General features: G+C 69.2%; 2 protein-coding genes across 4 annotated transcripts; both read right to left on the bottom strand.

The window, feature by feature from the left end:
• Nucleotides 1-1,054: 1,054 nt before the first annotated feature.
• Nucleotides 1,055-13,500, bottom strand: LOC119564920 (semaphorin-3F). Of its 3 annotated transcripts, none has more exons than XM_043534358.1 (18): nucleotides 13,419-13,500; nucleotides 11,668-11,788; nucleotides 9,125-9,285; nucleotides 8,763-8,825; nucleotides 8,386-8,505; nucleotides 7,692-7,785; nucleotides 7,485-7,604; nucleotides 6,918-7,057; nucleotides 6,703-6,817; nucleotides 6,134-6,203; nucleotides 5,835-5,979; nucleotides 5,028-5,250; nucleotides 4,821-4,909; nucleotides 4,529-4,570; nucleotides 3,046-3,203; nucleotides 2,426-2,493; nucleotides 1,839-1,969; nucleotides 1,055-1,753 (listed from the first exon to the last, which is right to left on the bottom strand). In XM_043534358.1, exons 2-18 carry the CDS (start codon nucleotides 11,768-11,770, stop codon nucleotides 1,427-1,429), a joined length of 2,169 nt encoding a protein of 722 aa, XP_043390293.1. In that variant the 5' UTR covers nucleotides 11,771-11,788; nucleotides 13,419-13,500; the 3' UTR covers nucleotides 1,055-1,426. The 3 variants fall into 3 exon arrangements, with proteins under 3 accessions (XP_043390293.1, XP_037744445.1, XP_043390294.1); XM_037888517.2 differs by lacking the exon at nucleotides 13,419-13,500 and adding an exon at nucleotides 13,227-13,401; XM_043534359.1 differs by lacking the exons at nucleotides 8,763-8,825; nucleotides 13,419-13,500 and adding an exon at nucleotides 13,227-13,395.
• Nucleotides 13,501-14,302: 802 nt separating this feature from the next.
• On the bottom strand, nucleotides 14,303-23,696 carry LOC119564922 (putative testis-specific Y-encoded-like protein 3). The gene is made up of 7 exons (XM_037888529.2): nucleotides 22,169-23,696; nucleotides 21,963-22,040; nucleotides 21,637-21,748; nucleotides 21,412-21,557; nucleotides 21,259-21,335; nucleotides 16,074-16,174; nucleotides 14,303-15,363 (listed from the first exon to the last, which is right to left on the bottom strand). The coding sequence occupies exons 1-7, from the start codon at nucleotides 23,231-23,233 to the stop codon at nucleotides 15,296-15,298; spliced, it is 1,647 nt and encodes a 548-aa protein (XP_037744457.1). The 5' UTR covers nucleotides 23,234-23,696; the 3' UTR covers nucleotides 14,303-15,295.
• Between the last annotated feature and the right edge of the window lie 2,151 nt (nucleotides 23,697-25,847).

Below are 25,847 nucleotides of genomic sequence, written 5' to 3'. Positions count from 1 at the left end.
TGGAGCCCAGAGGCGTCGGGCTGGGCTGGGCGCGTGGCCAGGCCGAAACCAGCCGGTCCCGTACCCCCCGCGCTCCCGGCTCAGGGGGCTCCCCTGGGCGGCCTGGCCACGGCGCTCGGCGAGCGTCCCAGCCCGGCCCCGCGGGGGGCGTTCGGCACAGAGGCTGCCTTCAAATCGTCCGGCAAAGGGGCCAACCCCCCCACGAGCATCGAGGCCGAATTGGGACCGAACGGTTACACCTGTCCAACCCCCCCGCTCCCCCTCTGGGTCCTGGAACTCGCGGAGAGAAATTGGGGGGCCCCACCAGCTTCCCCCACTCCCCCGACCGTCTCCTGGGCCCCCGAAAGCAAACCAGGCCCGAGAGGACCCGACGCCTGGGCCCGAAATAAACCCGGTCGGGACGTGACCAGCCCAGCTGCACAGACGTCTCCTCTCGGACGCCGGCCGGGGGGGGCCAAGGGGCAGAACCGGGGCGGCCCGAGCCCCACCCCTGCCACGCCGGGCGCCAGGGGATGGAGCAGCTGCCCACCCCCACTGCAAATTTCCCCAAGCTGGCCCTGACCCGTCCCCCAGAGCCCCCCACCCCCAACCTCCCCCGGGGCGGGAGAGAGCCCAGGGCAGGGGCTGCGGGTCGGGAGTGAGGGGCACCGGCCGGGCTAGCGGGGGGCTGCGGGTTGGGAGTGGGGGGCACCAGCAGGGCTGGGGGGGGCAGGGCCGGGCTGGCGGGGGGCTGCGGGTCGGGAGTGAGGGGCACCGGCAGGGCTGGCGGGGGCAGGGCCGGGCTAGCGGGGGGCTGCGGGTCGGGAGTGGGGGGCACCGGCAGGGCTGGGGGGGGGCAGGGCCGGGCTGGCGGGGGGCTGCGGGTCGGGAGTGGGGGGCACTGGCAGGGCTGGGGGGGGGCAGGGCCGGGCTGGCGGGGGGCTGCGGGTCAGGAGTGGGGGGCACCGGCAGGGCTGGAGGGGAAATGGGGGATCCCAGGGCCGGGCTGGCAGGGGCTGTGGGTCCCCCCCAAACTGACGAGCCAGCCCCTCCCCATGCGCTGGGGGCACATTCGGAAAATCAGAGACCGGCCCCTTTAATCGGCGGCAGCCGGATTCGTCCACAGCAGACGGGGTCACAGGAAATCGGGGGCAGGATAAAAAAATAAATTAATTTTAAAACAACCCAAGTCCAGCCGTGTTAGAAACCCCCCCAGCTGTGAAAAAATAGACTCTGCAAATCAAACGGGGGGGAACCCAGGCATCCGGGTTCCCCGCCTCCCCCCCCCATCAGCAAAGGAGACTATGTACATGGAAAGGAAACGCGGCCCCCCCTCCCCAGCGGTGGGCGATTCGCTCCGGGGCCCGCCGTGGAATGTGGAACGAACCCACCCCCCAGCCGGTGCCCCCCAAGGTCCGAGCCCCTCACCCCGGCCTCGGGCCCCCAGTCAGTTCCGGGGTGGGGGGCGCCGGCTGGCTCCGGCCCGGTCCCGTCGCCGCTCCGGGCCCCCCGGGCTGGGTCCCGCTCCGGTCCGGGTCCCGTTGTGGCCCCCCTGCCCGGCTCCGGGGCGGGGCCGGCCCCACTGGCTCCGGCAGGCGGGGGGCGGGGGGCCCCCCAGCAGGCCGCGGGGCAGGACCCGGAGCAGCAGGCGGTGCAGGGGGCGTGTGTAGCTGTTCTCGGTGCCCACGCACTGGTACCGGCCCCCGTCCGACGGCGCCACCGGGCCCAGCAGGACCCCCTGGGGCGTCTGCAGGAGAACCCGCTCCCGGGGCAGCTGGGGGGCAGAGAGAGACACGGGGCACGGGGTCAGACAGGGCTGGGACTGGGGGGGTCACCGCGCTGCGGGGGGGGTCACTCACCGGGCGCCGGGTGCCACCCTCCAGCTGCAGCAGCCACCGGACCTGGGCGCGGGGGGAGGGGGGCCGGCACTCCAGGAAGACGCTGCCCCCCTCCACCCCGAACTGCACCTGCTCCCCCAGCTCCTGCTCAGCTGGGGGGAGACACACGTCAGGGGGGAGAGCAACAGAGACATCCCCCGAGCCAGGGACTGAACCCCGGAGTCCTGGCTCCCAGCCCCCCCACTCTAATCACCAGACCCCCACTCCTCCCCCAGGGCTGGGGATTGAACCCAGGAGTCCTGGCTCCCAGCCCCCCCACTCTAATCACCAGACCCCCACTCCTCCCCCAGGGCTGGGGATTGAACCCAGGAGTCCTGGCTCCCAGCCCCCCCACTCTAATCACCAGACCCCCACTCCTCCCCCAGGGCTGGGGATTGAACCCCGGAGTCCTGGCTCCCAGCCCCCCCCCTCTAATCACCAGACCCCCACTCCTCCCCCAGAGCTGGGGTTTGAACCCAGGAGTCCTGGCTCCCAGCCGCCCCCCCCCAGAGCTGGGGTTTGAACCCAGGCGTCCTGGCTACCCCCATCCCCCCGCGAGGGGCACTCACCCTGGGCGTTGAAGCCCCGGCACTGGCGAAGGGGGTCTCCGTGTTTGATGTCCTGGCGCCGGACACGCCTGGCGAGGGGCGAGGGGGGGGGGGATACAGCGTCAGTTCCTGCCACCCCCCCCAGCTAACCCTGCCGCCCCACCCCCTCTGGCCTCCCCCCCCCCCCCCCCCCCCGGTAAGTGGTGCCGGAGTGTGGCTTTGGCAAGTCCCCTCCCCGGGGGCGCGGGACCCAGGCGTCTGGGTGCTCCCCCGGCAGGGGTGGGGCTGTGGGGCTCCCCCGGGGTGCGGGACCCAGGCGTCCAGGCGCTCCCCCGGCAGGGGTGGGGCTGTGGGGCTCCCCCGGGGTGCGGGACCCAGGCGTCCGGGCGCTCCCCCGGCGGGGGCAGGGCTGTCAGGCTCCCCCGGGGCGCGGGACCCCGGCGTCCGGGCACTCCCCCGCCGGGGGCGGGGCTGTCAGGATCCCCCGGGGCGTTGGACCCAGGCGTCCGGGCGCTCCCCCGGCGGGGGCAGGGCTGTCAGGCTCCCCCGGGGCGTTGGACCCAGGCGTCCGGGCGCTCCCCCGGCGGGGGCGGGCTGTGGGGCTCCCCGGGGGCGCAGGACCCCGGCGTCCGGGCGCTCACCTGCCGGGGGCGGGGCTGTAGCGGGTGCAGCGGTGCCCGTCCCAAGCGCAGTGGGGGTCCCGGGCCAGACAGCAGTCGGCGCAGGCCGGGCCGTAGGCCCCACAGCGATGGAGGCTCAGCTGGGCCAGCCCCACGTCCGAGGAGACGTAGAGCTGGTGCTGGGGACAGACGCGCACCTGAGGAACGGACGCACGGACAGACCCCCCCACGACCCACAGACCCCTGCCAGCCCCCCCCCGCTCTAACCGCCAGCCCCCACTCCCCTCGCAGAGCTCGGGAGAGAACCCAGGCGTCCTGGCTCCCAGCCCCCTGCTCTAGCCCCCAGCCCCCACTCCCCTCGCAGAGCTCGGGAGAGAACCCAGGCGTCCTGGCTCCCAGCCCTCCCTGCTCTAACCGCCAGCCCCCACTCCCCTCGCAGAGCCGGGGAGAGAACCCAGGCGTCCTGGCTCCCAGCCCTCCCCGCTCTAACCACCAGCCCCCACTCCCCTCGCAGAGCCGGGGAGGGAACCCAGGCGTCCTGGCTCCCAGCCCCGCCTGCTCTAACCACCAGCCCCCACTCCCCTCGCAGAGCCGGGGAGGGAACCCAGGCGTCCTGGCTCCCAGCCCCCCCTGCTCTAACCACCAGCCCCCACTCCCCTCGCAGAGCTCGGGAGAGAACCCAGGCGTCCTGGCTCCCAGCCCCCTGCTCTAGCCCCCAGCCCCCACTCCCCTCGCAGAGCTCGGGAGAGAACCCAGGCGTCCTGGCTCCCAGCCCTCCCTGCTCTAACCGCCAGCCCCCACTCCCCTCGCAGAGCCGGGGAGAGAACCCAGGCGTCCTGGCTCCCAGCCCTCCCCGCTCTAACCACCAGCCCCCACTCCCCTCGCAGAGCCGGGGAGGGAACCCAGGCGTCCTGGCTCCCAGCCCCCCCTGCTCTAACCACCAGCCCCCACTCCCCTCGCAGAGCCGGGGAGGGAACCCAGGCGTCCTGGCTCCCAGCCCCCCCTGCTCTAACCACCAGCCCCCACTCCCCGCCCAGAGCCGGGGAGGGAACCCAGGCGTCCTGGCTCCCAGCCCCCCCTGCTCTAACCACCAGCCCCCACTCCCCTCGCAGAGCCGGGGAGAGAACCCAGGCGTCCTGGCTCCCAGCCCTCCCCGCTCTAACCACCAGCCCCCACTCCCCTCGCAGAGCCGGGGAGGGAACCCAGGCGTCCTGGCTCCCAGCCCCGCCTGCTCTAACCACCAGCCCCCACTCCCCTCGCAGAGCCGGGGAGGGAACCCAGGCGTCCTGGCTCCCAGCCCCCCCTGCTCTAACCACCAGCCCCCACTCCCCTCGCAGAGCTCGGGAGAGAACCCAGGCGTCCTGGCTCCCAGCCCCGCCTGCTCTAACCACCAGCCCCCACTCCCCTCGCAGAGCTGGGGAGGGAACCCAGGCGTCCTGGCTCCCAGCCCCCTCTGCCTGCCTGCGAGCCCCAGTCTGTAGCCTCAGCCCTGCCCCCGACCTACCCGCTTCGAGGAAATCCAGAGGGTCTTCACGGGGACTGGGGTCTGTGGGGAGACAGGCGGGGTGGTGAGAAGGGGGCAGGAGGAGGCGGAGCCTAGGAAGGAGTGGGGCCTGGCTAAGGGGGGCGGAGCCAGAGCGGAGGCGGGGCCTCCCGGGAGGGGGAGGAGCCATACAAGGCAGGGCCTGGTGGGAAGGGGCGGGGCTAGGATGCAAGGGTGGAGCAAAAGGGGCGGGGCCCAAAGGGAAGGGAGGGGCAAGGGGCGGGGCCTGGGCAGCAGGGGCGGGGCCTCTCACCTTGAACACCTCCACCTCCTCCAGTGTCAGCTCCTCCAGGACGCCTGGGTCCTTGGGCAGCACCACCACTTTCTGCACCGTGCCCCGGTCTGGGGGGAGGGGAGAGAGCACGTGAGATGGGGAACCACTGCCCCCGCCCGGGGACCCTGGCGTCCGGGCTCCCAACCCCCCCCCAGGCCGGGGATGGGACCCCGGCGTCCTGCGTACCCGTGCCGAGGAAGAGCACCTCGTAGCGCCCGTCGGCCGCCTGCGCCAGGTCGACGGCCAGCGTGGTGAAGCCGTAGGGGAGGCCGGCGCGGACCAGCAGGGGGCGGCGCGGCGCCGGGTACACGGGGTCGTACATCAGCGGGTGCGAGCGCACGAAGGTCACCAGCTCGTCCGGGAACTCGCGCGTGGAGCCCAGCCCCGGGGTGAAGGCCCCGCCCGGGCACTGTGGGGACAGAGCGGGAGAGAACCCAGGCGTCCGGGCTCCCTGCCCCCCTGCTCTACCCACCAGAGCCCACTCCCCTCCCAGAGCCGGGGGGAGAACCCAGGCGTCCGGGCTCCCTGCCCCCCCTGCTCTAACTACCAGAGCCCACTCCCCTCCCAGAGCCGGGGGGAGAACCCAGGCGTCCGGGCTCCCTGCCCCCCCTGCTCTAATCACGACAGTCCACTCCCCTCCCAGAGCCGGGGGGAGAACCCAGGCGTCCGGGCTCCCTGCCCCCCCTGCTCTAACTACCAGAGCCCACTCCCCTCCCAGAGCCGGGGGGAGAACCCAGGCGTCCGGGCTCCCTGCCCCCCCTGCTCTAATCACGAGAGTCCACTCCCCTCCCAGAGGCGGGGGGAGAACCCAGGCGTCCGGGCTCCCTGCCCCCCCTGCTCTAACTACCGGAGCCCACTCCCCTCCCAGAGCCGGGGGGAGAACCCAGGCGTCCGGGCTCCCTGCCCGATCCCCTCTCTAATAACGAGAGCCCACTCCCCTCCCAGAGCCGGGGGGAGAACCCAGGCGTCCGGGCTCCCAGCCCCTGCACTCACGGCTCCGGGGCGGGGGTAGGGCACGCGGCCCGTGTAGGGCACCCACTGGTAGCCGTGCCCCTCTTTGTGGGCGAAGGGGCCGTTGAACGCACTGCGGATGGCGCTCAGGGGGTACACGCAGACGGCCGAGCCCCGGAACACCGACCTGGGGGACACAGGGGGGTTACAGACCGCCCAGCCCCCCCGGGGTCACCCTGCCCCCTCCGAGAACCCACCCCCAAATCCCCAGCACCCCCAAGTGCCCAGCGCCCCCTGCCCCTGTTACTCCCCCCAATCCCCGCCCCAGCCCCCCGACTCACCCCAGGGTGGAGAACAGCCCGTACACCCGGGGGTTCTTCTCGTCCTGAGTCGGCAGCAGGAACACATCTCCTGGAAATGGGGGGCAGGAGGGGGGAGATGAATCAGATAGAACCCAGGCGTCCGGGCTCCCCTCCCCTCCCCCGCTGCTGTAATCCACTCCCTGCCCACAGCTGGGAAGAGAACCCAGCCCCCCGTCTGTGACCTTCCACAGCTGCATTCACCCCCCCCCGGCCCCTGTGACCGTCTACACCCCTGCGGTCCCCGCTCTGACGGCTGCCTGGCGAGAGGTCGCCCGAGAGCCCGTAACCCGCTGAACATCAGTGTCCCCGGGAATCGCGCGTGGCGACCTGGGCCGTGGGGTGAGACCGCGGCTGGGACCTGCCCCAGAGCCGGAGGGCGGACCCCAGCCCGGCAGAGCCGGGAAAACGTCCCTGTCGCGCCGGGGCCGGGCCCTGACTCTCCCGCGGCTCGGACGCGTCCCGGCCGGCACGAGGAACTCGCCGGCGTCCAGCGACGGCTCAGACTGAGCCCCGAGGAAGGACCCGGCCCCCCCGGCCCCCCGGCTCACGCAGCTCGTCGAAGAAGGTCTCCACCCCGTCCTCGCCCACCACGGAGCAAACCAGCCGGGCCTTCAGGAACGTCGTCCACTTGCTGACCAGGGCCCGCTGCCCACCGTCATCGTTCTGGGGGAGAAACGGGGGCAAGGACCGGCTCGCCTGGCGCGCGGGGCACGGCGATCCCCCGCCCCCCGCGCCCCCCGGCGCCCCCCGGCGCCCCGCTCACCAGACAGACCCGGCCGACCCGGGCCAGCACGCCGGGCCCCACGGCGCCCTCCAGCGCCTTCTCGCGGAAGAAGAAATAGAGCTTGTCGTCGCCGCGCTCGCTGCTGTCCGGCACCACGTGGGCCCGGAGGAACACGGGGTCTGCGGGGGGCAGAGCCCGGGTGAGTGCGAGGCCCGCGTCTGCCACCAGGGGGCACTGCGGACCCGGAGCATCCCCCCGCGGCGCCCCTCACGCCCGCCCCGCAGCCCCCCTAACCTCCCGCAGCCCCCCCCTGCCCGGCCGGCGCCCCTCACACCCGCCCCGCAGCCCCCCTAACCTCCCGCAGCCCCCCCAGCCCAGCCGGCGCCCCTCACTCCCGCCCCGCAGCCCCCCCCTGCCCGGCCGGCGCCCCTCACTCCCGCCCCGCAGCCCCCCCCTGCCTGGCCGGCGCCCCTCACACCCGCCCCGCAGCCCCCCTAACCTCCCGCAGCCCCCCCCGCCCAGCCGGCGCCCCTCACTCCCGCCCCGCAGCCCCCCCCGCCCGGCCGGCGCCCCTCACTCCCGCCCCGCAGCCCCCCCGCCCCGTACCGTGCAGCCAGCGGGAGTCGTGCTGCTCCGTGCGAACGGCCGGCCGGGGGCCCATGGTGCGGAAAAGAGCCGCGTCGGTGCCCATGAAATCCACGTGCAGCCCAGCGTAGAGTGTCCCGTCTGCGGGGGGGAGGGGGCAGTGAGACCCCCCCGCACAGAGCAGGGCCCCCCCCCGAGCACGGACCCTGCCCCCCAGCCCCCACTTACTGACGAGCGTGGCCAGGCTGCTCTGACGGGGGTCGTACGGGCAGCGCCCCTTCCCCGGCTCCAGCGACCGCGGCACCATGCGGAACAGGTACTCCTGGGGGGGAGCGGGGGGGGTCAGAGCTCTTCCCCCACCAGCACCCTGCCCTGGCTACCCCCGCCCCGAGCCAGGGGAGAGCCCAGGAGTCCGGGCTCCCAGCCCCCCCGTCTAACCCTCCAGCCCCCACTCCCCTCCCACAGCCGGGGCAGAACCCAGGAGTCCTGGCTCCCAGCCCTGCCGTCTAACCCTCCAGCCCCCACTCCCCTCCCACAGCCGGGGCAGAACCCAGGAGTCCTGGCTCCCAGCCCTGCCGTCTAACCCTCCAGCCCCCACTCCCCTCCCAGAGCCGGGGCAGAACCCAGGAGTCCAGGCTCCCAGCCCTGCCGTCTAACCCTCCAGCCCCCACTCCCCTCCCAGAGCCGGGGCAGAACCCAGGAGTCCGGGCTCCCGGCCCCCCGTCTAACCCCCAGCCCCCACTCCCCTCCCAGAGCCGGGGCAGAACCCAGGAGTCCAGGCTCCCGGCCCCCCCGTCTAACCCTCCAGCCCCCACTCCCCTCCCAGCGCCGGGGCAGAACCCAGGAGTCCGGGCTCCCGGCCCCCCGTCTAACCCCCAGCCCCCTGCCCTGGCGGCGGGTGGGACCCAGGCGTCCGGCTCACCTGTGACCGCCAGCCGCGGTGCACCAGGGCGCAGACGGGCTGGCAGGCCCCCGTCCCGCAGACGTAGAGGTGGGTGCGGTTCAGGGGTTCGACCAGACGCACGTAGTTGAAACACTCGCCCTGGGGGGGGCAGACGGGACGGGGTGAGTCGGGGCAGGGCTGGGACTCGAAGGGGGGGGAGGGGAATCTCAGCAGGACATGGGGGGCAGACACAAAGGGGTCCCAGGGGGCAGTGGCTGGGGGCTGATCCCCAGGGATCACGGGGGGGCAGATTCCCAGGAGGGGGGCAGACCCACAGAGGCCACTGGGGAAGCCCTGCGTGGTCTCAGGAGAGGGGTGACAGGGCGGGGGTGCGGGGGGTCCCTGCCCCATCTCACCCGCTGCCCCTTCCCCGCCATGCGGCAGGCGCTCTGCTGACTCTGGGATGCCGGCCAGTGGATCTAGGGAGAGGAGAGAGTGGGTCAGAGATGGGGACCCCAGAACCAGCCCCCCAGAGTCCGTGCACTCCCCGACTCCTAGCGCCCTCCACCCCTCCCAGGGAACCCAGGAGTCAGGACTCCCAACCCCCCTCCCCCCCCCCACCGCTCCAACCGCGAGACCCCACCCCCTCCCAGAGCTGGGGAGAGAACCCAGGAGTCCTGGCTCCCAGCCCCCCTCCTCTAACCACTAGACCCCACCCCCCTCCCAGAGCCCGGAGAGGACCCAGGCGTCCGGGCGCCCAGCAGGGGGCGCCCCTTACGATGAGCGGCTCCCTGTTGACGTTGTGGAGGTCCAGGGCCACCAGGTAGTCGCGGGCCCCCAGGTAGAGCCGGTCCTGGTCCTGGTCCAGCAGCAGGATCCGATAGTCACTGGTGTTGAAGGCGAAAGCAAAGGGCCGGGCGGTGCGGGTCTGCAGGAGCTCTGGGGGTGGGGGGGCGATGGAGATGGGATGGGACCCAGGCATCCGGGCTCCTCACCCCGCACCCCCACTCTAACCACCAGCCCCCACTCCCCTCCAGAGCCAGGAGAGAACCCAGGCGTCCAGGCTCCCAGCCCCCCTGCTCTGACCCACCAGCCCCCACTCCCCTCCCAGAGCCGGGAGAGAACCCAGGAGTCCTGGCTCCCAGCCCCCCCCTCCACTCTTACCCCCGGAGAACCCAGGAGTCCTAGCCCCCCTCCCCCCCCTCAGGCAGCAGCTGGAGTGGTCCCCACCCCCCGTTAATCTGCCTGGCGCTGGCTGAGCTCAGGGGGTATTTTGGGGGTGGGGGGGCAGGCACAGCAAAGCCCAGAAATAATCCCTGAAATCCCCGGGCCGCATTCCAGCCCCGTGCCAGGCCGTGCTGCGAGCTTCCCACCTGCAGTGACCTTGAGCGTGTCAAACCCGCCGGGCATGGCTGGCACAGCCCCGGGGGGAGATTCCAGGCCAGGGCGCTACGCGGGCCAGGGTCTGAGAGCCGGGGCCAAGGGCAGGTTTCTGGGGCAGAAGGGGGGCTAGCCGCTAGGCCCCCCCCTCACTCTAACCACTAGACCCCATTCCCCTCCTAGAGCCAGGGATGGAACCCAGGAGTCCTGGCTCCCAGCCCCCTGCTCTAACCCACCAGCCCCCGCTGCCCTCTCGGCACCGGGGACGGGACCCAGGCGTCCTGCCGGAAATCCCCACAAGCCCCAGGCTTTGCAGGCTTTGGGGGTGACCTCCAGGCAGCCCCATGGCAGGTGCCTGCTGCAGCGTGTCTGGGGCGTGTGTCACAGCTATATCCGGCCAGGCGGGGACTGAGACAATGGGGGGGGGGGCAGCCCCCCACTGTCCCCTGCATTGCACGACTGGATGGTGCATTGCACGGTGGGGGGGGGGCTGGTCCTGGTGCATTGCATGGCTGGATGGTGCATTGCATGGCTGGGGGGCTGGTCCTGGTGCATTGCACGGCTGGATGGTGCTTTGCATGGCTGGGGGGCTGGTCCTGGTGCATTGCATGGCTGGATGGTGCATTGCATGGCTGGGGGGCTGGTCCTGGTGCATTGCATGGCTGGATGGTGCTTTGCATGGCTGGGGGGCTGGTCCTGGTGCATTGCACGGCTGGATAGTGCATTGCACGGTGGGGGGGCTGGTCCTGGTGTATTGCATGGCTGGATGGTGCATTGCACAGTGGGGGGGGGCTGGTCCTGGTGTATTGCATGGCTGGATGGTGCTTTGCATGGCTGGGGGGCTGGTCCTGGTGCATTGCATGGCTGGATGGTGCATTGCATGGCTGGGGGGCTGGTCCTGATGCATTGCATGACTGGATGGTGCATTGTACAGTGGGGGGGGGGGCTGGTCCTGGTGCACTGCATGGCTGGATGGTGCATTGTACAGTGTGGGGGGCTGGTCCTGGTGCATTGCATGGCTGGATGGTGCATTGCACAGTGGGGGGGGCTGGTCCTGGTGCATTGCATGGCCGGATGGTGCTTTGCACGGCTGGGGGGGCTGGTCCTGGTGCACTGCATGGCTGGATGGTGCATTGTACAGTGGGGGGGGTTGGTCCTGGAGCATTGCATGGCCGGATGGTGCATTGCACGACTGGGGGGGGCTGGTCCTGGTGCATTGCATGGCTGGATGGTGCATTGTACAGTGGGGGGGGCTGGTCCTGGTGCATTGCATGGCCGGATGGTGCTTTGCATGGCTGGGGGCGTTCCCTGCACATTGCCTGGCTGGTTGGTGATTTGCACGGGGGGGGGCTGGTCCTGGTGCATTGCACGACTAGATGGTGCATTGCACGGTGGGGGGGCTGGTCCTGATGCATTGCATGACTGGATGGTGCTTTGCACGGGCTGGGGGGTTCCCGGCCCATTGCCTGGCTGGTTGGTGCATTGCACGGTGGGGGGGCTGGTCCTGGTGCATTGCACGGAGGGTCAGCGTGTTGCACGACAGAGGAGGCGGGGGAGCTCAGCCCTCCTCGGCATTCTGGGTATTTTAAGCTTTTCTGGGAAAGCCGCTCCCTGCGGCCGGCCGGGTAACCAGATCCCGGAGTCCCCAGCAAGGGGGGGTTGCGGGGGGCAGCGTGGGCACCTCCGCACCATGTGCCCCCTAGTGACCCAGCACGGGGCTCAGCAGCCCTTCTGCTCGCACGGACACGCGTGTGCACCAGCGCCCAGGAACACGTGTTCACCGGCACGTCTCTGCACACGTCTCTCACCGCGGACGCACGCTTTGCACGCACGTGTGACTCGCGCCACATGCCGGACCCCCCCCCATGCACGGTCGCTACTGGGAGCCCGTGTGCACGACGGCCCACGCAGGCTGCGCCACCCCCGCCCCCCGCCCCTCACCTGCGTAGGACAGGGAGACGCGGGGGGCGCTGAGGGGGCTGGACCAGGCCAGGGCACAGGGCAGCACCAACCCCAGCAGGAGGGCAGGCGCTGGGGGGGCCATGGCAGGGGCAGGCAGCACCTGTGGGAGAAGGAGAAGAGGTAGGTGGGGAGCACAGGGCTGGGCGGGGGACTGGGAGTGGGGCAGGCCCTCTCCCCTAGCAGGCAGGGCTGAGCGCTGGGGGGTGCAGTGGGGCAGGGGCGACCCACACACCTCCTGGGGGGGCACAGGTGTGTGGCCGGGGAAGCCGCTTCCCAGGGCTGCACTGCCCCCCCACCCCCCCCTTGCTGGGGGGGGAGGGGCTGGGATAACCCAGCCGAGCCCCTCCCCCGCTGGGGACCCCCCCATCAGAGCCCCTGGGAAGTAACCAACCCCCAAGAGCCCCCCTGGCCGGGGCCCCCCCCCAAGCCCCATGCCCTGCGGGCAGAGCAATGGGGTGAAGCCAGGAGACAAGGCATGTGGGCGTGCGGGGGCTGATCTCCCCGCCCCCCCCGCAGAGCCGACCCCTGTCTCCCAGGCCCCCAGCCGCGCCGGCTACGACCTGCAGGCTCCACCCCCCAGGTGCGGCCAGGTGCATGCTGGGATATGCAGCCCCCCCTTTCCTCGGGCCAGTCCCGAAATGTGCCCCCCCCGTCCTTGCAGTTGGGGGGTGGGGGGGGCTCCTTCACTTCCTGTCCCAAGGCGGGCGGCTGCCCCCTGGCCCCGGCCCCACCAGTGTCTGGGTCCCGCAGGGCAAAGTGGAGCAGACAAAATCCAGGGGAGCAGGTCGGGAGTGAGGGGCACCGGCGGGCGGGGGGGGGGGACTGGGGGGCTGCGGGTCGGGAGTGAGGGGCACCGGCGGGCTGGGGGGGGGGACTGGGGGGCTGCGGGTCGGGAGTGAGGGGCACCGGCGGGCGGGGGGGGGACTGGGGGGCTGCGGGTCGGGAGTGAGGGGCACCGGCGGGCGGGGGGGGGGGACTGGGGCACCGGCGGGGGGGGACTGGGGGGCTGCAGGTCGGGAGTGAGGGGCACCGGCGGGCTGGGGGGGGGACTGGGGGGCTGCAGGTCGGGAGTGAGGGGCACCGGCGGGCTGGGGGGGGGCTGCGGGTCGGGAGTGAGGGGCACCGGCGGGCGGGGGGACTGGGGGGCTGCGGGTCGGGAGTGAGGGGCACCGGCGGGCGGGGGGGGGGGAATGGGGGGCTGCAGGTCGGGAGTGAGGGGCACCGGCGGGCTGGGGGGGGGCTGCGGGTCGGGAGTGAGGGGCACCGGCGGGCGGGGGGGGGACTGGGGGGCTGCGGGTCGGGAGTGAGGGGCACCGGCGGGCGGGGGGGGGGACTGGGGCACCGGCGGGGGGGGACTGGGGGGCTGCAGGTCGGGAGTGAGGGGCACCGGCGGGCGGGGGGGGGGGGACTGGGGCACCGGCGGGGGGGGACTGGGGGGCTGCGGGTCGGGAGTGAGGGGCACCGGCGGGCTGGGGGGGGGACTGGGGGGCTGCGGGTCAGGAGTGAGGGGTACCGGCGGGCGGGGGGGGGCCCCTTACCCCGAGTCTGTCCCGGCTCCCAGGCGTCTCCGTCCCCGCTCGGCGTCCGGGGGGGTTGAGACCTCGGCCCCCCCCGCGGTGGGACGGTCCCAGGACGAAGGGGGCCGATAATCCCCCGGCCAATCCCGGGCCCAGCAGCTGATCCCCCCCCCCGGTTAACCCCTCCCTGCCCGCCGCCCTCCCCCCACATACCTGGCTGGGGGCGGGACCCGGAACAGCGCCCGGGCTGGGACCTGCCTGGAGGGAAGGGGGGGGGGGGGGGACAGAGAGCAGCTGGGGGGGGGGGGCGAGTTCCTGGAGGGGGAAGTGGGGGGATCCCTGGAGGAGGAAGGAGCAGCTGGGGGCGGGGACAGATCTAGGAGGATTTGGGGAGCCCCCAGGCAGCCAAGCAGGGGTGACCCCCCCACCCAGTCTAGGCCAGGGGCATGCTGGGAAGATCTTTACTGCCCCACAAGCCCCCACACCCCACGTGTCGTCCCCCCCAGGGTTCCCAGGTGCCCCCCCGAGACCCAAACAGACCCTGAGACCTCGAGACTCGGCAGCTCCCCCACCCTGGCCGTGGGGTGTGCGGGGGGGGCCAGGACGCCTGGGTTCTCTCCCAGCTGGGGGAAGTGGGGTCTGCCGTGGCCCCTTTGCTCAGACAGCTATGTGGGGAGAAAGGACGCCCCAGGTGGGACGAGGGGCCCCACGGCGGGCAGGCAGGGGGATGGGGGGACAGAGGACCCCAACCCCATGGCAGGCAGTGGACGGGAGGCTGCACAGCAGGCAGGCGGGGAGACAGAAGACCCCAACCCCACGGCGGGCAGGGGATAGGGGGCTCCATGGTGGGCAGGGGACAGGGGGACAGAGGACCCCAACCCCACAGCAGGCAGGGGGACAGGGGGCCCCACGGCGGGCGGGCAGGGGGACCCCCACAGTGGGCAGGGGACCTCACAGCGAGCAGGGGACCTCACAGCGAGCAGGGGGACAGGGGGCCCCACGGCGGGCGGGCAGGGGATGGGGAGCCCCACGGCGGGCAGGCAGGGGACCGGGGGCCCCACGGCGGGGGGCGGCGCGCCAGGAAGGAGCCGGGCGGGTGAAATCTCTCCGTCTATTAAGTGCTTTGTTTTCGCGGGCCGGGCACAACCCCCGGCCGGGCACTGCCCCGCACATCAGTAGCGTTGCACAGGGCAGCCATGGGGGGGCAGCCATGGGGGGGCAGCCAGCCCAGCGCCTCCACCCACGGATACAAGACATCAGAGGGGCCGGCCCCAGGGTGCCCCCCAGCACCCAGCCTGACTGCCAGGGAGAGCACCCCCCACCCTGCCCCCCGGTGCCCCCGCGGACAGGCAGATCACACAGCTGCCACCGGGGGGGGGGGGGGGGAGGGTTGGTTTTATAAACGCCCCCCATGCGGATGGGGAGAGTGGTGCCCAGCCCCAGGGGCTGATGGGATTGCGCTGGGGGGGTGCAGCAGAGGTGGGGGGGGCCCTCAGGCTGGCAGCAGGCCCTGGGGGGACCCAGGCTGGGGGGGGGGGGGGGGGGAGTTAACAGCCGACCCCTGAGCACAATTAATGGAACAAGACCCTGAGCTGCTCAGTAAAAGGCCACTGGGGGTGCAAGGCCCCACCCGGCTACTGGGGGGGGGGGGGGATTACCCACAATGCCCCTCTCCCGCGGCCAGGCAGGACCCCACCTGGCCACTGGGGGGGAATTTACCCACAATGCCCCTCTGCCAAAGCCAGGCAGGGCCCCACAGACCCACCGGGGCGGGGGGGGGGGGGTATTGACCCACCCTGCCCCCAGCGCCCTGGGCCGACCCCCAACGCCAGCATGGCCCCACAGACGACTGCCCCCGGCGACACAGTGGGGAGCGCTGCCCCCCCATGGCCAGGCTGGGAACTGCAGTCGCCCTCAATGACTGAAGGGCTCCGATGAATTGCCCCAAGCCCGGAGCGGGAAGCGACCCCAGGCCGGGGGGCCGGGGGCAAAGCTCAGTCACAGAGTCCAGCCCCAGCAGAAGGCGCCGGGGTGGGGGGGGGAGCCTGGTCCATCTTCAGGTGCTGGTGGGGCGGGGGGGGGGCGGGGGATCAACCGTCTTCCTCCGGCTCCGAGCCCCGGCCGGCCGCCTCCACCATCAGCTCCTCCACCGTGCTGCCTGGGGGGGGACAGACGTGGGTACTGCTGGTGCCCCCCCAATCCTGACCCATGGCCCCCCCACCCACAGCCTCCCTGCTCCACCGGCCCCCCCCCCGAATCCTTCCCCACTCCACCAGCACCCCCGATCCTACGCCAAGCCCCACCCCTGGCCTCGCACTCCACCAGCACCCCCCCAAATCCTTCCCCACTCCACCAGCACCCCCAATCCTACGCCAAGCCCCATCCCTGGCCTCGCATTCCACCAGCACCCCCCGAATCCTTCCCCACTCCACCAGCACCCCCCAAATCCTTCCCCACTCTATCAGCACCCCCGATCCTACGCCAAGCCCCACCCCTGGCCTCGCACTCCACCAGCACCCCCCGAATCCTTCCCCACTCCACCAGCACCCCCCAAATCCTTCCCCACTCTATCAGCACCCCCAATCCTACGCCAAGCCCCACCCCTGGCCTCGCACTCCACCAGCACCCCCCGAATCCTTCCCCACTCCACCAGCACCCCCAATCCTACGCCAAGCCCCACCCCTGGCCTCGCACTCCACCAGCACCCCCCGAATCCTTCCCCACTCCACCAGCACCCTCCAATCCTGACCCATGCCCCCTCCCGACCCACAGCCCCTGCTCACCCAGCCCTGCCCCCTCCATGAAACCCCCCCGCCCGCTGCAGAGACACAGCCCCCCGGGGGGTCATCTAGGGACCCTGTTACTCACCTTCCTCGCCATCCTCTTCCTCGTCCATGATTTCCTGCACCTCGTCCTCCTCCCCCTCGTCGTCCACGATCACCACGCAGTCATCCCCGGGCTCCGTCCCGCTGCGGGTACCACAGGGTTACCCACAATGCTCGGCACCCCCCCCCCCCCGGGTCACCCACAATCACCACGCAGTCGTCCCCAGGCTTTGTCCCGCTGTGGGCACCGCAGGGTTACCCACAATGCTCGGCGCCCCCCCCGGGTTACCCACTGTGACGAAGTGGGACAGTTCTTCATGTTTCCTCTCAATAGTGTGGGGGTGCCTCAGTTTCCCCTAGACAGTTCTTAAGTCTCTAGAGGGTGGGATGGGGGGGTATGGTCGTTGCAGAGCCCTAGAGGGCAGGTACGTGCAGGGGTCTGGACACAGAGAATGGCCGACACCCTGTCTCCTGGCCACTGATGGCCTGGGCCCTTCCCCCTGCAAGGTGAGAGCTGAAGGGCTGGAGAACAAAGGAATCCGGTGACCTCCCGGCCCGGGAAAGGGACAAAGCCCAGAGGAGGGCGGGCTGGAGAGAGTTTCAGTTTGGGGCTGGCTGGGGACATGGAGTGAAGACGGGGTTGTCTGGCTCACTGCCCCCCAGAATGGACCCTGCTGAGGGGTCCTGTTCTCTGCACCTGCAAGCTCTGTGTTAGACCCTGTCCCTGTCGTCTAATAAACCTTCTGTTTCCCCGGCTGGCTGAGAGTCACGTCTGACTGCGGAGTTGGGGGGCAGGACCCTCTGGCCCCCCCAGGGCCCCGCCTGAGCAGACTCGCTGGGGGAAGCGCCCGGAGGGGCAGAGGAGACTGGAGCCTCCGGGGTCAGACCCAGGAAGGGGGAAGCCGGGGGAGCTGTGTGTCCTGCAGACAGGCTGCTCCCCGAGAGGAGGCTCCCCCCAGAGTCCTGCCCGGCTTCATGGGGAGCAGTTCCAGAGCATCACCCGGGGACTCTGACAACTGGTGGCAGCGGTGGGATGTACTGCACCCCATGGATGGCGCTTCCTGCAGTAAGTGACGGGGGAGCAGTAAAATGAAGGGGGATTGATGGGGACCAGGCATGCTGAAGGCTGAGAGGAGCGGTTTCGGGGGGCGGTTAACCCCTGGGAGTGTGTGACCAGCGAGAAGGACTGTGCAGTAATGGGGTCCCCCTGGGGACTGCGGTGAGCAGTCTCAGGGGCGGAGGAGCCTGCGGCTTGGCCCTGGGAGAGAGAAGGACTTTTGCAGTAACAGGGTCCCCCGGGGGATTGCAGCGAGCGGTCCCAGGGCCGGAGGAGTCTGCAGCTCGACCCTGGCAAAGAGGGGGTGACCTCGAGAAGGGCTGGCACACTAGGGGTTCTCCCTGGAAACCGTGGGGAGCTGAGAGCGCACAGGCCTGTGAGTCCACAACAACTTGGGAAGAGCGGAGTGATGGCCTGTCACCGTCTCCTGAAGAAGGACATTGTAACCCTGTGCAGAAAGAGAGGGTTGAGCCTTGGGAAGTTCACCAAAGCACGGTTCATCGTGCAGCTGGAGGAGGATGACGGCTCTAAGGACAGATTCCTGACCCCAAATGGGGCTATAGCAGGATCTGGGAGCAGCTGGAGTGGGAGCCAGGCACCCCCAAGACTCCTGTCCCCGACCAGACGAGGGTCTTCACGATCGGGTTCCCCATCGGGGGATCGGAGAAGGACGGGATTGGAGCTGAGTCCGAAGGAGCGAGAGGACTGTGAGAGACAGCGAGAGCCCGAGAAAGAGCTGCAGGAGACGCAGCAGCATGAACTGGCGGTGGGGGAGCGGAGAGGCCTAGGGGACCTCCCCGGGGTGAGTGGGGATAGACCCCGGGGGGCCAGTTCTGCAGGGAACCTCGAGACTAAATTGCTGCCCCTGGTTAAGGACGGGGGGGATGTGGATGCCACCTCACTGCCTTTGAGCAGGCTGGAGATTTGAACCAGGGGGACCCTGCGGAAAAGCCCCGGTGTCTAGCTCCCTTGCTGGGTCCCAAGGCCACAGACTCCATCAGCCAGATGGGTGGGGAGGTGGACAGGCTCCCACTCCTGACCCTGACCTATATGTCTGTGGGGAGTTCCCTGGGGTCGGGCCCCTCGGACCTCCAGTGGGAGCGGAAGGTGACGGTCAATGGGGAGACATTCCTGGGGTGGCGAGATCCTGGGACAGAGAGAACTGGTGTCAGGCCCTGGGGGGTGCAGCCTCAGATGCTGAGGGGCTGTGTGAGCTGGGTGAGGGTCCCAGGGATGAAGCCCCTCGCCCTGCCTGTGGCCCAGATCCCTGTGCAGACCCAGGAGGGGTGGGGCTGGCTGGCCGTTGGGGTGCTCCAGGATACCAGCTGCGAGACCCTATTGTGGGGCGACTGTGTCTCTTTGGGACAGGATCCAGGCCCTGCTCCGGTAACGGCCAAGGGTTTGAATTTGAATCCAGGGAACCAAATCGGCAGAGAGGGAAATGGTCAGTGAAAATGCAGATGACCTGGCTGGCAGCGGGGGAGGAGCTGCTAGGCTCAGGCTACCTGCCTGCCTGTGACCAGACTCCTGGGGCTCCCTGCCCCCCTTGCACACCGGAGAGGGGCTCACGCTGGCTCTCATGCAGTGAGGAAAGCAGGGAGCTCGCTGCCTACCCCCACTGGGACAGCAAGGGCAGCGCTGAGCACAGTGGGAGCTGAGACCCCAGCTGAGTGGGGGGAGACACAGGCAGGGCAGGGGATCTGTGGGGAGTGGCAAGGTGCTGGGTAAGGAAAGTCTGGATGAGCCTAGGCAGCCTTGTGAGCTGATGGCTGTGTCTAGTCAGCAGGGTGGGAAGGCGAGGAGAGTGGAAGATGAGTGTCCCTGGACCTTACCTGTTAGCTGGGGGGAGAATTGTGACAGGGAAGGAAACGTGCCTGTGTCTGTCAGGGGTATTGACTTGCCTATGGAGGGAGCTACCCTGATCTCCAAGCAGTTGTCTGTGACCAGCCTTGTGTGCTGGGACCAGGGGAATGAGATCCCAAGCTGTGTGTCTGGGAAAGGAGAAAGTGTGTCCGGCTCTTCTTTGTCTGTGGAGCAGACAGAAGGGGCCTTTCAGCCTGTGATGGTTGAGGGTCGTGCAGTTGTCTCAGAGCTGGTTCTGGATTCAGCTAACGCCCAGGAAGGGAAGGGCCCTAAGTTTGTGTCTGCTCGGGAGAATGGCCCTGTAACTAGGTCGCATCCAGTTAGGGTCTATGTAAAATCCCAGAGACCAGACAATTCTGGTGCTTGTATTTTGCCTGTTGCGAGTGTGTGGTTGGGAAAGGGTATCGCAACTCTGTCTAATCAGGGTGAGATCCTAGCCAGTGCACAAGGGGAGCATGAAGGTGATGTGATTGTGTTACCGACTGAGGATGTGGGAACCTGTAGCAAGAAGAAAAAGATTCCTGAGCTTGTGTGTGGCAAAGGGAAGGAGAATGCTTCTGACCTTTTCTCTAGGAAGTCTGTCAGTTTGCCCGAAAGGGGATTGTGGAGGAATCCGCCGGATGGGCCAGAGGTGATTCTGGAGGTAAGGGAGACCCAGGAAGAGTCTGTTGTTGCTCAGGAAAGTGTTCCTCTAGAGCAAGCCCTCGGTGAAGAGGGTAAGGGCAGAATTTCTGGGAGGGGTGAATTGTTGCATAGAAAAGCCCGAGGGAAAGGAATCCTCATGGAGTCTTTGCAAGCAGGTTACTGCCACTGAAGGGTGTGAAAGTGATTTAATCAAGAAAGTTTCAGTTCCTAACAGCCAGAAATTTTCTGTTGTGAATGGATCCACTGACTGTCCTGTTGAAAGACCCAGTGTGGAGAGCTTTGAGAAGGTCTCAGATGAAGTGAAAGCTGTTAAGAAAGTTACGGTCCTATAACCAAGTGGCTGTGTTTGGCCAGCTTGTTGGGGAGAAGACCCGATCCCAGTTTGACCCCCTGGAGTTTTGGGGGTGGCCAAAGGGCACGGGCCGCATAAACCTTCCCACATGCGGCCTGTGAGTGCTATTGACCACCCCCGACCTAAGGGAGGGCGTGAAACTGGAAGGGCCTGGCGTAACTCCTACCAAGGAATGGCAGAGACGCTGGGGCATCCATGGGAACGTTGGTGGCTTCGAACTTCCGCAGGTCACCAGCTAAAGTGATCCCGCTCAGTTCGGTCTCGAAGGGGGGAGAGATGTGACGAAGTGGGACAGTTCTTAATGTTTCCTCTGAATAGTGTGGGGGTGCCTCAGTTTCCCCTAGGCAGTTCTTAAGTTTCTAGAGGGTGAGATAAGGGGGTATGGTCGTTGCAGAGCCCTAGAGGGCAGGTGTGTGCAGGGGTCTGGACACAGACAATGGCCGACACCCTGTTTCCTGGCAGTTGATGGCCTGGGCCCTTCCCCCCTGCAAGGTGAGAGCTAAAGGGTTGGAGAACAAAGGAATCAGGTGACCTCCTGGCCCGGGAAAGGGACAAAGCCCAGAGGAGGAGGGGCTGGAGAGAGTTTCAGTTTGGGGCTGGCTGGGACATGGAGTGAAGGGCAGACGTGGTTGTCTGGCTCCCTGCCCCCCAAAATGGACCCGGCTGAGGGGTCCTGTTCTCTGCACCTACAAGCTCTGTGTTAGACCATGTTCCTGTCGTCTAATAAACCTTCTGTTTTACTGGCTGGCTGAGAGTCCCGTCTGACTGCGGAGTTGGGGGGCAGGACCCCCTGGCTTCCCCAGGACCCTGCCTGGGTGGACTGGCTGCGGGAAGCGCCCGGAGGGGCAGAGGAGGCTGAAGGCTCCGGGGTCAGACCCAGGAAGGGGGAAGCCGGGGGAGCTGTGTGTCCTGCAGACAGGCTGCTCCCCGAGAGGAGACTCCCCCAGAGTCCTGCCCGGCTTCGTGGGGAGCAGCTCAGAGCATGGCCCGGGGACCCTGTGACACCCACAATCACCACGCACTTGTCCCCGGGCTCCGTCCCGCTGCGGGCACCTCAGGGTTACCCACAACCCTCGGCGCCGCCCCCCCCCCCCCATTACCCACAATCACCACGCAGTCTTCCCCGGGCTCCATCCCGCTGCAGGCACCCTGGGTTACCCACAATGCTCGGCGCCCCCACCGCCCGGGTTACCCACAATGCTCGGCGCCCACCCTGGGGTTACCCACCATGCACTTCTCAGCCACCAGTCCCTGGCTCCCCAGCCTGCCGGCCCCTCGCCCGGCCCCCTCCAGCAGGAGGCGCCGTCTCACCTGTCGTCCCCGGCGCCCCCGTTCTCGCCCATCAGATAGTACTGCAGCGGGTTTGGCCAGAGGTCCTCCTTGATGATCTGGGGGGACGGAGCAGGGGGTGAGACGTGGGTGGGGCGGCCGGGGGGGCAGGATCGGGGCTCGGGGGGGTCTCACCTCAGCAATCCGGTCAGCTGCAGGGAAGCTGTGGTCCCCGAACCAGCTGAAGAAGCTGCGCCCCACCTCGGGGCTCTTGCGGCCGTGGGCCCGGGGGTCCTGGCCCCGCCACCAGCGGATGGGGGTGGAGTGCGACACCAGCCTGCCTGCGGGGGAGAGGCGGGGTGAGGGTGCAGGCACGGGGAGCGCCCCCCAGCGCCCCCCGAACGCAGCCCCGCCCCGTACCAGAGGAGGCCGGCTGGAACTCCTTGACGATCACCTCGTTCTGGAAGTAGGGGTTCCCGCTGAAGTAGAACTTGATCTTGCACCCTGACTTGGCGTGAGTGAAGTCCTCCACCTGCCGGGGGCAGAAAGGACCCAGGAGTCCGGGCCTGAGACTTTCCCCAGCACGCACCCCTGCCCCCACGGTCCCCCGGCTCCTCCTAGAGCCGGAGCAGGAACCCAGGAGTCCTGGCTCCCAGCCCCGCCCCCCGCAACCCACTAGACCCCACTCCCCTCCCAGAGCCAGGGAGGGAACCCAGGCGTCCGAGCGCCGAGCCCCCCGCTCTCACCTGCAGGTTGGTCATGTAGCTCAGGGTGTCCTCGTCCCGGTCGTTGATCACGGCCGACAACTGGGGGTGATTGAGAAACTGCCGAGCCCGAGTCAAGGAAACACAACCGGAGCCCGGACGCCTGGGTTCTCCGGGCCTCGAGCCCCCCGCTCTCCGCCCCCCGCCCAGCCCCGGCTGCCCTGCGGCGCCCCCTGGCGGAGGGATACGGCGGTGACCCAGAACCCGGGGATGTTCTGGATGATGAGGTTGCGGCGCTCGAGGTGGGGCCGGCGCATGTGGCCGAACTTGGCCTTGAGGATGCGGAAGGCGCAGCCGGCCTGCTCGTTCACCGCCTCCAGCTCCAGCTGCACCGCCTCCAGCGCCTCCAGGTACTGCTCCGTGTCCGGGGCCGGCCGGGCCGCCGCCGCCCCCGTCCCCGGCTCCTCCTCCTCCTCCTCCTCCCCCACCGAGATGATGGAGCACTCCTCCTCCGCCCGCCTCTTCCTCCGCCCCTCCCGGCCGTCGGCAGTTTCCAGGCCTCCCTTCCCGTCAGCGGCGGTCTCGAGCCTCCCCATCTTGGTGGCGTCGGTTTCTAGCACCCCCTTCCCCTCGGCGGCATCAGTTTCGAGGCTCCCCATCTCGGTGGCGTCGGTTTCCAGCACCCCCTTCCCCTCGGCGGCGTCGGTTTTGAGGCTCCCCATCTCGGTGGCGTCGGTTTCCAGGACCCCCTTCCCCTCGGTGGCGGCGGTTTCGAGGCTCCCCATCTCGGCGGCGGCGGTTTCCAGGACCCCCTTCCCCTCGGCGGCGGCGGTCTCGAGGCTCCCCATCTCGGCGGCGGCGGTTTCCAGGACTCCCTTCCCCTCGGCGGCGTCTGTTTCGAGGCTCCCCATCTCGGCGGCGGCGGTTTCCAGGACCCCCTTCCCCTCGGCGGCGGCGGCGTCAAGGCTCCCTGGCCCAGCGGCAGTCTCCTGGCTCCTCTCCCCTCGGCTCCCCTTCCCGTTGGCGAGAGCCCCGAGGCGCCCCCGCCCGCCCCCGGCGGTGTCTCGGCTGCCCCGCTTGGCGGTTTCCAGGCCCCCCTCCCCAGCAGGGGGCGCCAGCCCCGCGGCAGCCGTTTCCAGGGCCCCCTCGGCCGCGGGCGCCCCCTGCCGCCCGGCGGTTTCCAGGGCCCCCCAGGCCGTCAGCTGGGTCAGCGCCTGGGCGGCCTCCGTCTCCTTCAGCAGCGGGGCCGGGCAGCGGCGCTTGGCGGCCGGGGAGGGGGGTGGGGTCCGCGGGACGCCCCCGCTCCCGCTCATGGTTCGGTCCGCTCAGGCCCGGGGGCGGGGCCGCGCCAGCCCCCCTCCCTCCGGCTCAACCCTCGTTTTCAAACGGCAGAGGCGCGAGGGGAGCAACGGCCGCCACCAACTGCCAAACTCGAGCGCCTCGCGCGTCTCTCCCCCCTTCCTCTGTTCCTCTCTCCCCTCCCCGCGCTGATTGGCCAGCAGCAGGGCTGCCCCCCCAACGGCGGGAGGGAAAAGCCTTCCGTCCCACGTGGGGGGGCGAACCGGGCGGCGATTGGCCGGCGGCGCCAGCAATCGTCGCGGGTTCCGTCTTCGTCCCGCCCCCCACGTGGGGGACCCGGACCCTGATACGGCGGGCGCCTTCTCGGCGGCGGCCAATGGGCAGGCGGCGGAACCAGGCTCGGTGGATTCGGTAGCGTCCGCCAGAGATGGGGCGGGGGGGGGGAAGAGAACACTCGGCAGTGTCTCTAAGGGAGACTGCGCGTGCCGCATGCGCGTTGGCAGGACCTTCCCCCGGTGCATGCGCAGTAACGCCGAATGCGGCGCTTGCGCCCTGGGCAGCGGGCTGTGGGTAAGCGCGCGCCCGCCAGGTGGAGCAAATGCCGGTGGCGCGTGATTGCTCCTTGCGCAGACGTGGCGCGATCCGGGAGCAAGGGTGCCTTGCACACGCGCGTGCAGCGCGGGCGATGCGGTGCGGTGTGCATTGCACACGAGCGTGCAGCGCAATAGTGCATTGCCCGTAGTAGTGAACTGCAAACAGTCGAGCGCTGCACGTCACGGTTCCCCGGGAATCACGGTGCCTTGCACGCGAGGGTGCATGCAGACAGTGTGTACAATTGTGCATTGCACACGGCAGACCAATATTGGTCGTACTGCAAACAGCCGTCGGCCTCGTAAGGACCAGCGCAGGGGGGAGCGGGAGGGGCAGGAGATTGAAGGGGGGGGCGTTCCCAGCCAGACCCGGTGATCCCGCGGAGGAATTAAATGGGGGGCTGTGGGGGAGCTGCCGCATTTCTGGGGCACCGGCGTGTGACGTTTCCACAGGGCGAGGAAGGGGCCCCAGAGCTGGGGTGGGGCTCTGCAAGGGGCGCACTCCCCTGGTGATCAGCGCGGGCACGAACTCCCGAGCCTGGCTTTCTCCCCCTAAAACGGAGGGATTGGACCCCGGTGCCCGGAGGGGCCCATTCTCCCTCTCGAAATTTCCGCTCCAGGTGCAGTCGGCAACAGGCATCGGCTTCACTTCCTGTCCCAAACTGCTCCCCAGCCGCCCCGCCCCGGAGGTGGTTGCCTCTCCCCACCAGGCGAGCCATCCCCATACGGCGTTATGTGTGGCTGCTCCCCAGCCGCCCTGCCCCAGAGGTGGCTGCATCTCAGTGCCAGGCGAGGCGTCCCTGTGTGGCTGCTGCACCCCAGACGTGGCTGCGTCTCTCCCCCTCACCCCATGCCCCAGATCTTATCCTGCTGGCTGTTTTCGAAGAAAGAGAAATCTGTGACCTTTGAATCGAAATTTCGGGGGCAGGGTCGGCCCCGAAAGCAGGAAACCAAAGCACAGATGGAGGTTTCGGTTCAGCTGCCGGGGGAGCCAACTGCTTCCTGGCCCGAACTCTGCCCCGGGCGCACCAGCGCCCCCCGGCTGGGGGAGGCCGAGGCTGGAGTAATCGGGGTCTGCATTCAGCCTGCGCTCGCCCGACCCAGCTCGCAGGGGGGAAAAGACAAGAAGAGATTTGTTCCACAATGGCCAATAGTGACTGACGGCAAGAATCAGGGATTGAACCCAGGAGTCCTGGCTCCCAGCCCCCCTGCTCTAACCCATCAGACCCCACTCCCCTCCCAGAGCCAGGGAAAGAACCCAGGTGTCCGGGCACCCCAGAAGGCGGGTCCTGCGTGCCCCTGGCTCGAAGAAAACACCGATTGGTCAGTTTGTTTCATTCCGTTGGTTTTTATATCAAAAAGAAAAGAAACGAGAACGGTCCCTGCCCCCCAGCACCCCGAAAAAGGGGGGGGAGGAGCTGGACAAGAACCAAAGATCCAGCGAACCCCCACACTGCCCCCCCATTCCCCAATGCTCTCCCTCCCCCAACAGAGCGGCTGCCCCCCGGGGTCCCTCCAGAAATGGCTGCTGTTGGGAGTCTCTGTCCAGCCGTCCTGTCGCTGTATCGTGCCCTCCCCACCCCCCCGAGCCCCGAAATTATCGGGGGGGGGAGGTATTTTTGTACAAAAACATTGATTTTTTTCCTGTGTCTTTTTCTTAGATTTTTTTTCTGCCAAAAAAATCCCCCACCCCCAAAAAACCCCAAACCAAAAGAGCAAGAGAAGAGTTCTGAGCCCGGGCAGATCCGTCGCGGGGCCGGGGCCCGGGCCCGGCTGGAAACGGAGAGCGAAGGCCCCCCCCCCGCCCTTCACCCACCTATTTCAGGAGTCCTGGCTCCCAGCCCCCGTGGATCTAACCCACCAGACCCCACTTCCCATCCAGAGCTGGGGGAGAACCCAGGAGTCCTGGTTCCCAGCCCCCCCTGCTCTAACCCATTAGACCCCGCTTCCCATCCAGAGCCGGGGATGGAACCCAGGAGTCCTGGATCCCGGTGCTAGGCCCTCCCTTCCCCAGCCCCAGCGGTCCCAGAGACGGATT

This window comes from Chelonia mydas, chromosome 23 (assembly GCF_015237465.2).
Source record: "Chelonia mydas isolate rCheMyd1 chromosome 23, rCheMyd1.pri.v2, whole genome shotgun sequence".
In the NCBI taxonomy this organism is placed as follows: Eukaryota; Metazoa; Chordata; order Testudines; family Cheloniidae; genus Chelonia; species Chelonia mydas.
Note: the sequence above shows the minus strand (reverse complement) of the source record. Positions and strands in the feature narration are given on the sequence as shown.

What these genes read in the sequence shown, in the direction of transcription:
- LOC119564920 (XM_043534358.1), bottom strand. Translation starts at nt 11,770, where the DNA reads ATGGCCCCCCCAGCGCCTGCCCTCCTGCTGGGGTTGGTGCTGCCCTGT. An exon ending in CGTCTCCCTGTCCTACGCAG is followed by an intron (nt 9,286 to 11,667) that starts GTGAGGGGCGGG and finishes CCCCACCCCCAG; the next exon opens with AGCTCCTGCAGACCCGCACC. An exon ending in GGGTCGGCCGGGTCTGTCTG is followed by an intron (nt 6,818 to 6,917) that starts GTGAGCGGGGCG and finishes TTTCTCCCCCAG; the next exon opens with AACGATGACGGTGGGCAGCG.
- LOC119564922 (XM_037888529.2), bottom strand. Translation starts at nt 23,233, where the DNA reads ATGAGCGGGAGCGGGGGCGTCCCGCGGACCCCACCCCCCTCCCCGGCC. An exon ending in GTTCCAGCCGGCCTCCTCTG is followed by an intron (nt 21,558 to 21,636) that starts GTACGGGGCGGG and finishes TCTCCCCCGCAG; the next exon opens with GCAGGCTGGTGTCGCACTCC. An exon ending in CAGCTGACCGGATTGCTGAG is followed by an intron (nt 21,336 to 21,411) that starts GTGAGACCCCCC and finishes CCGTCCCCCCAG; the next exon opens with ATCATCAAGGAGGACCTCTG.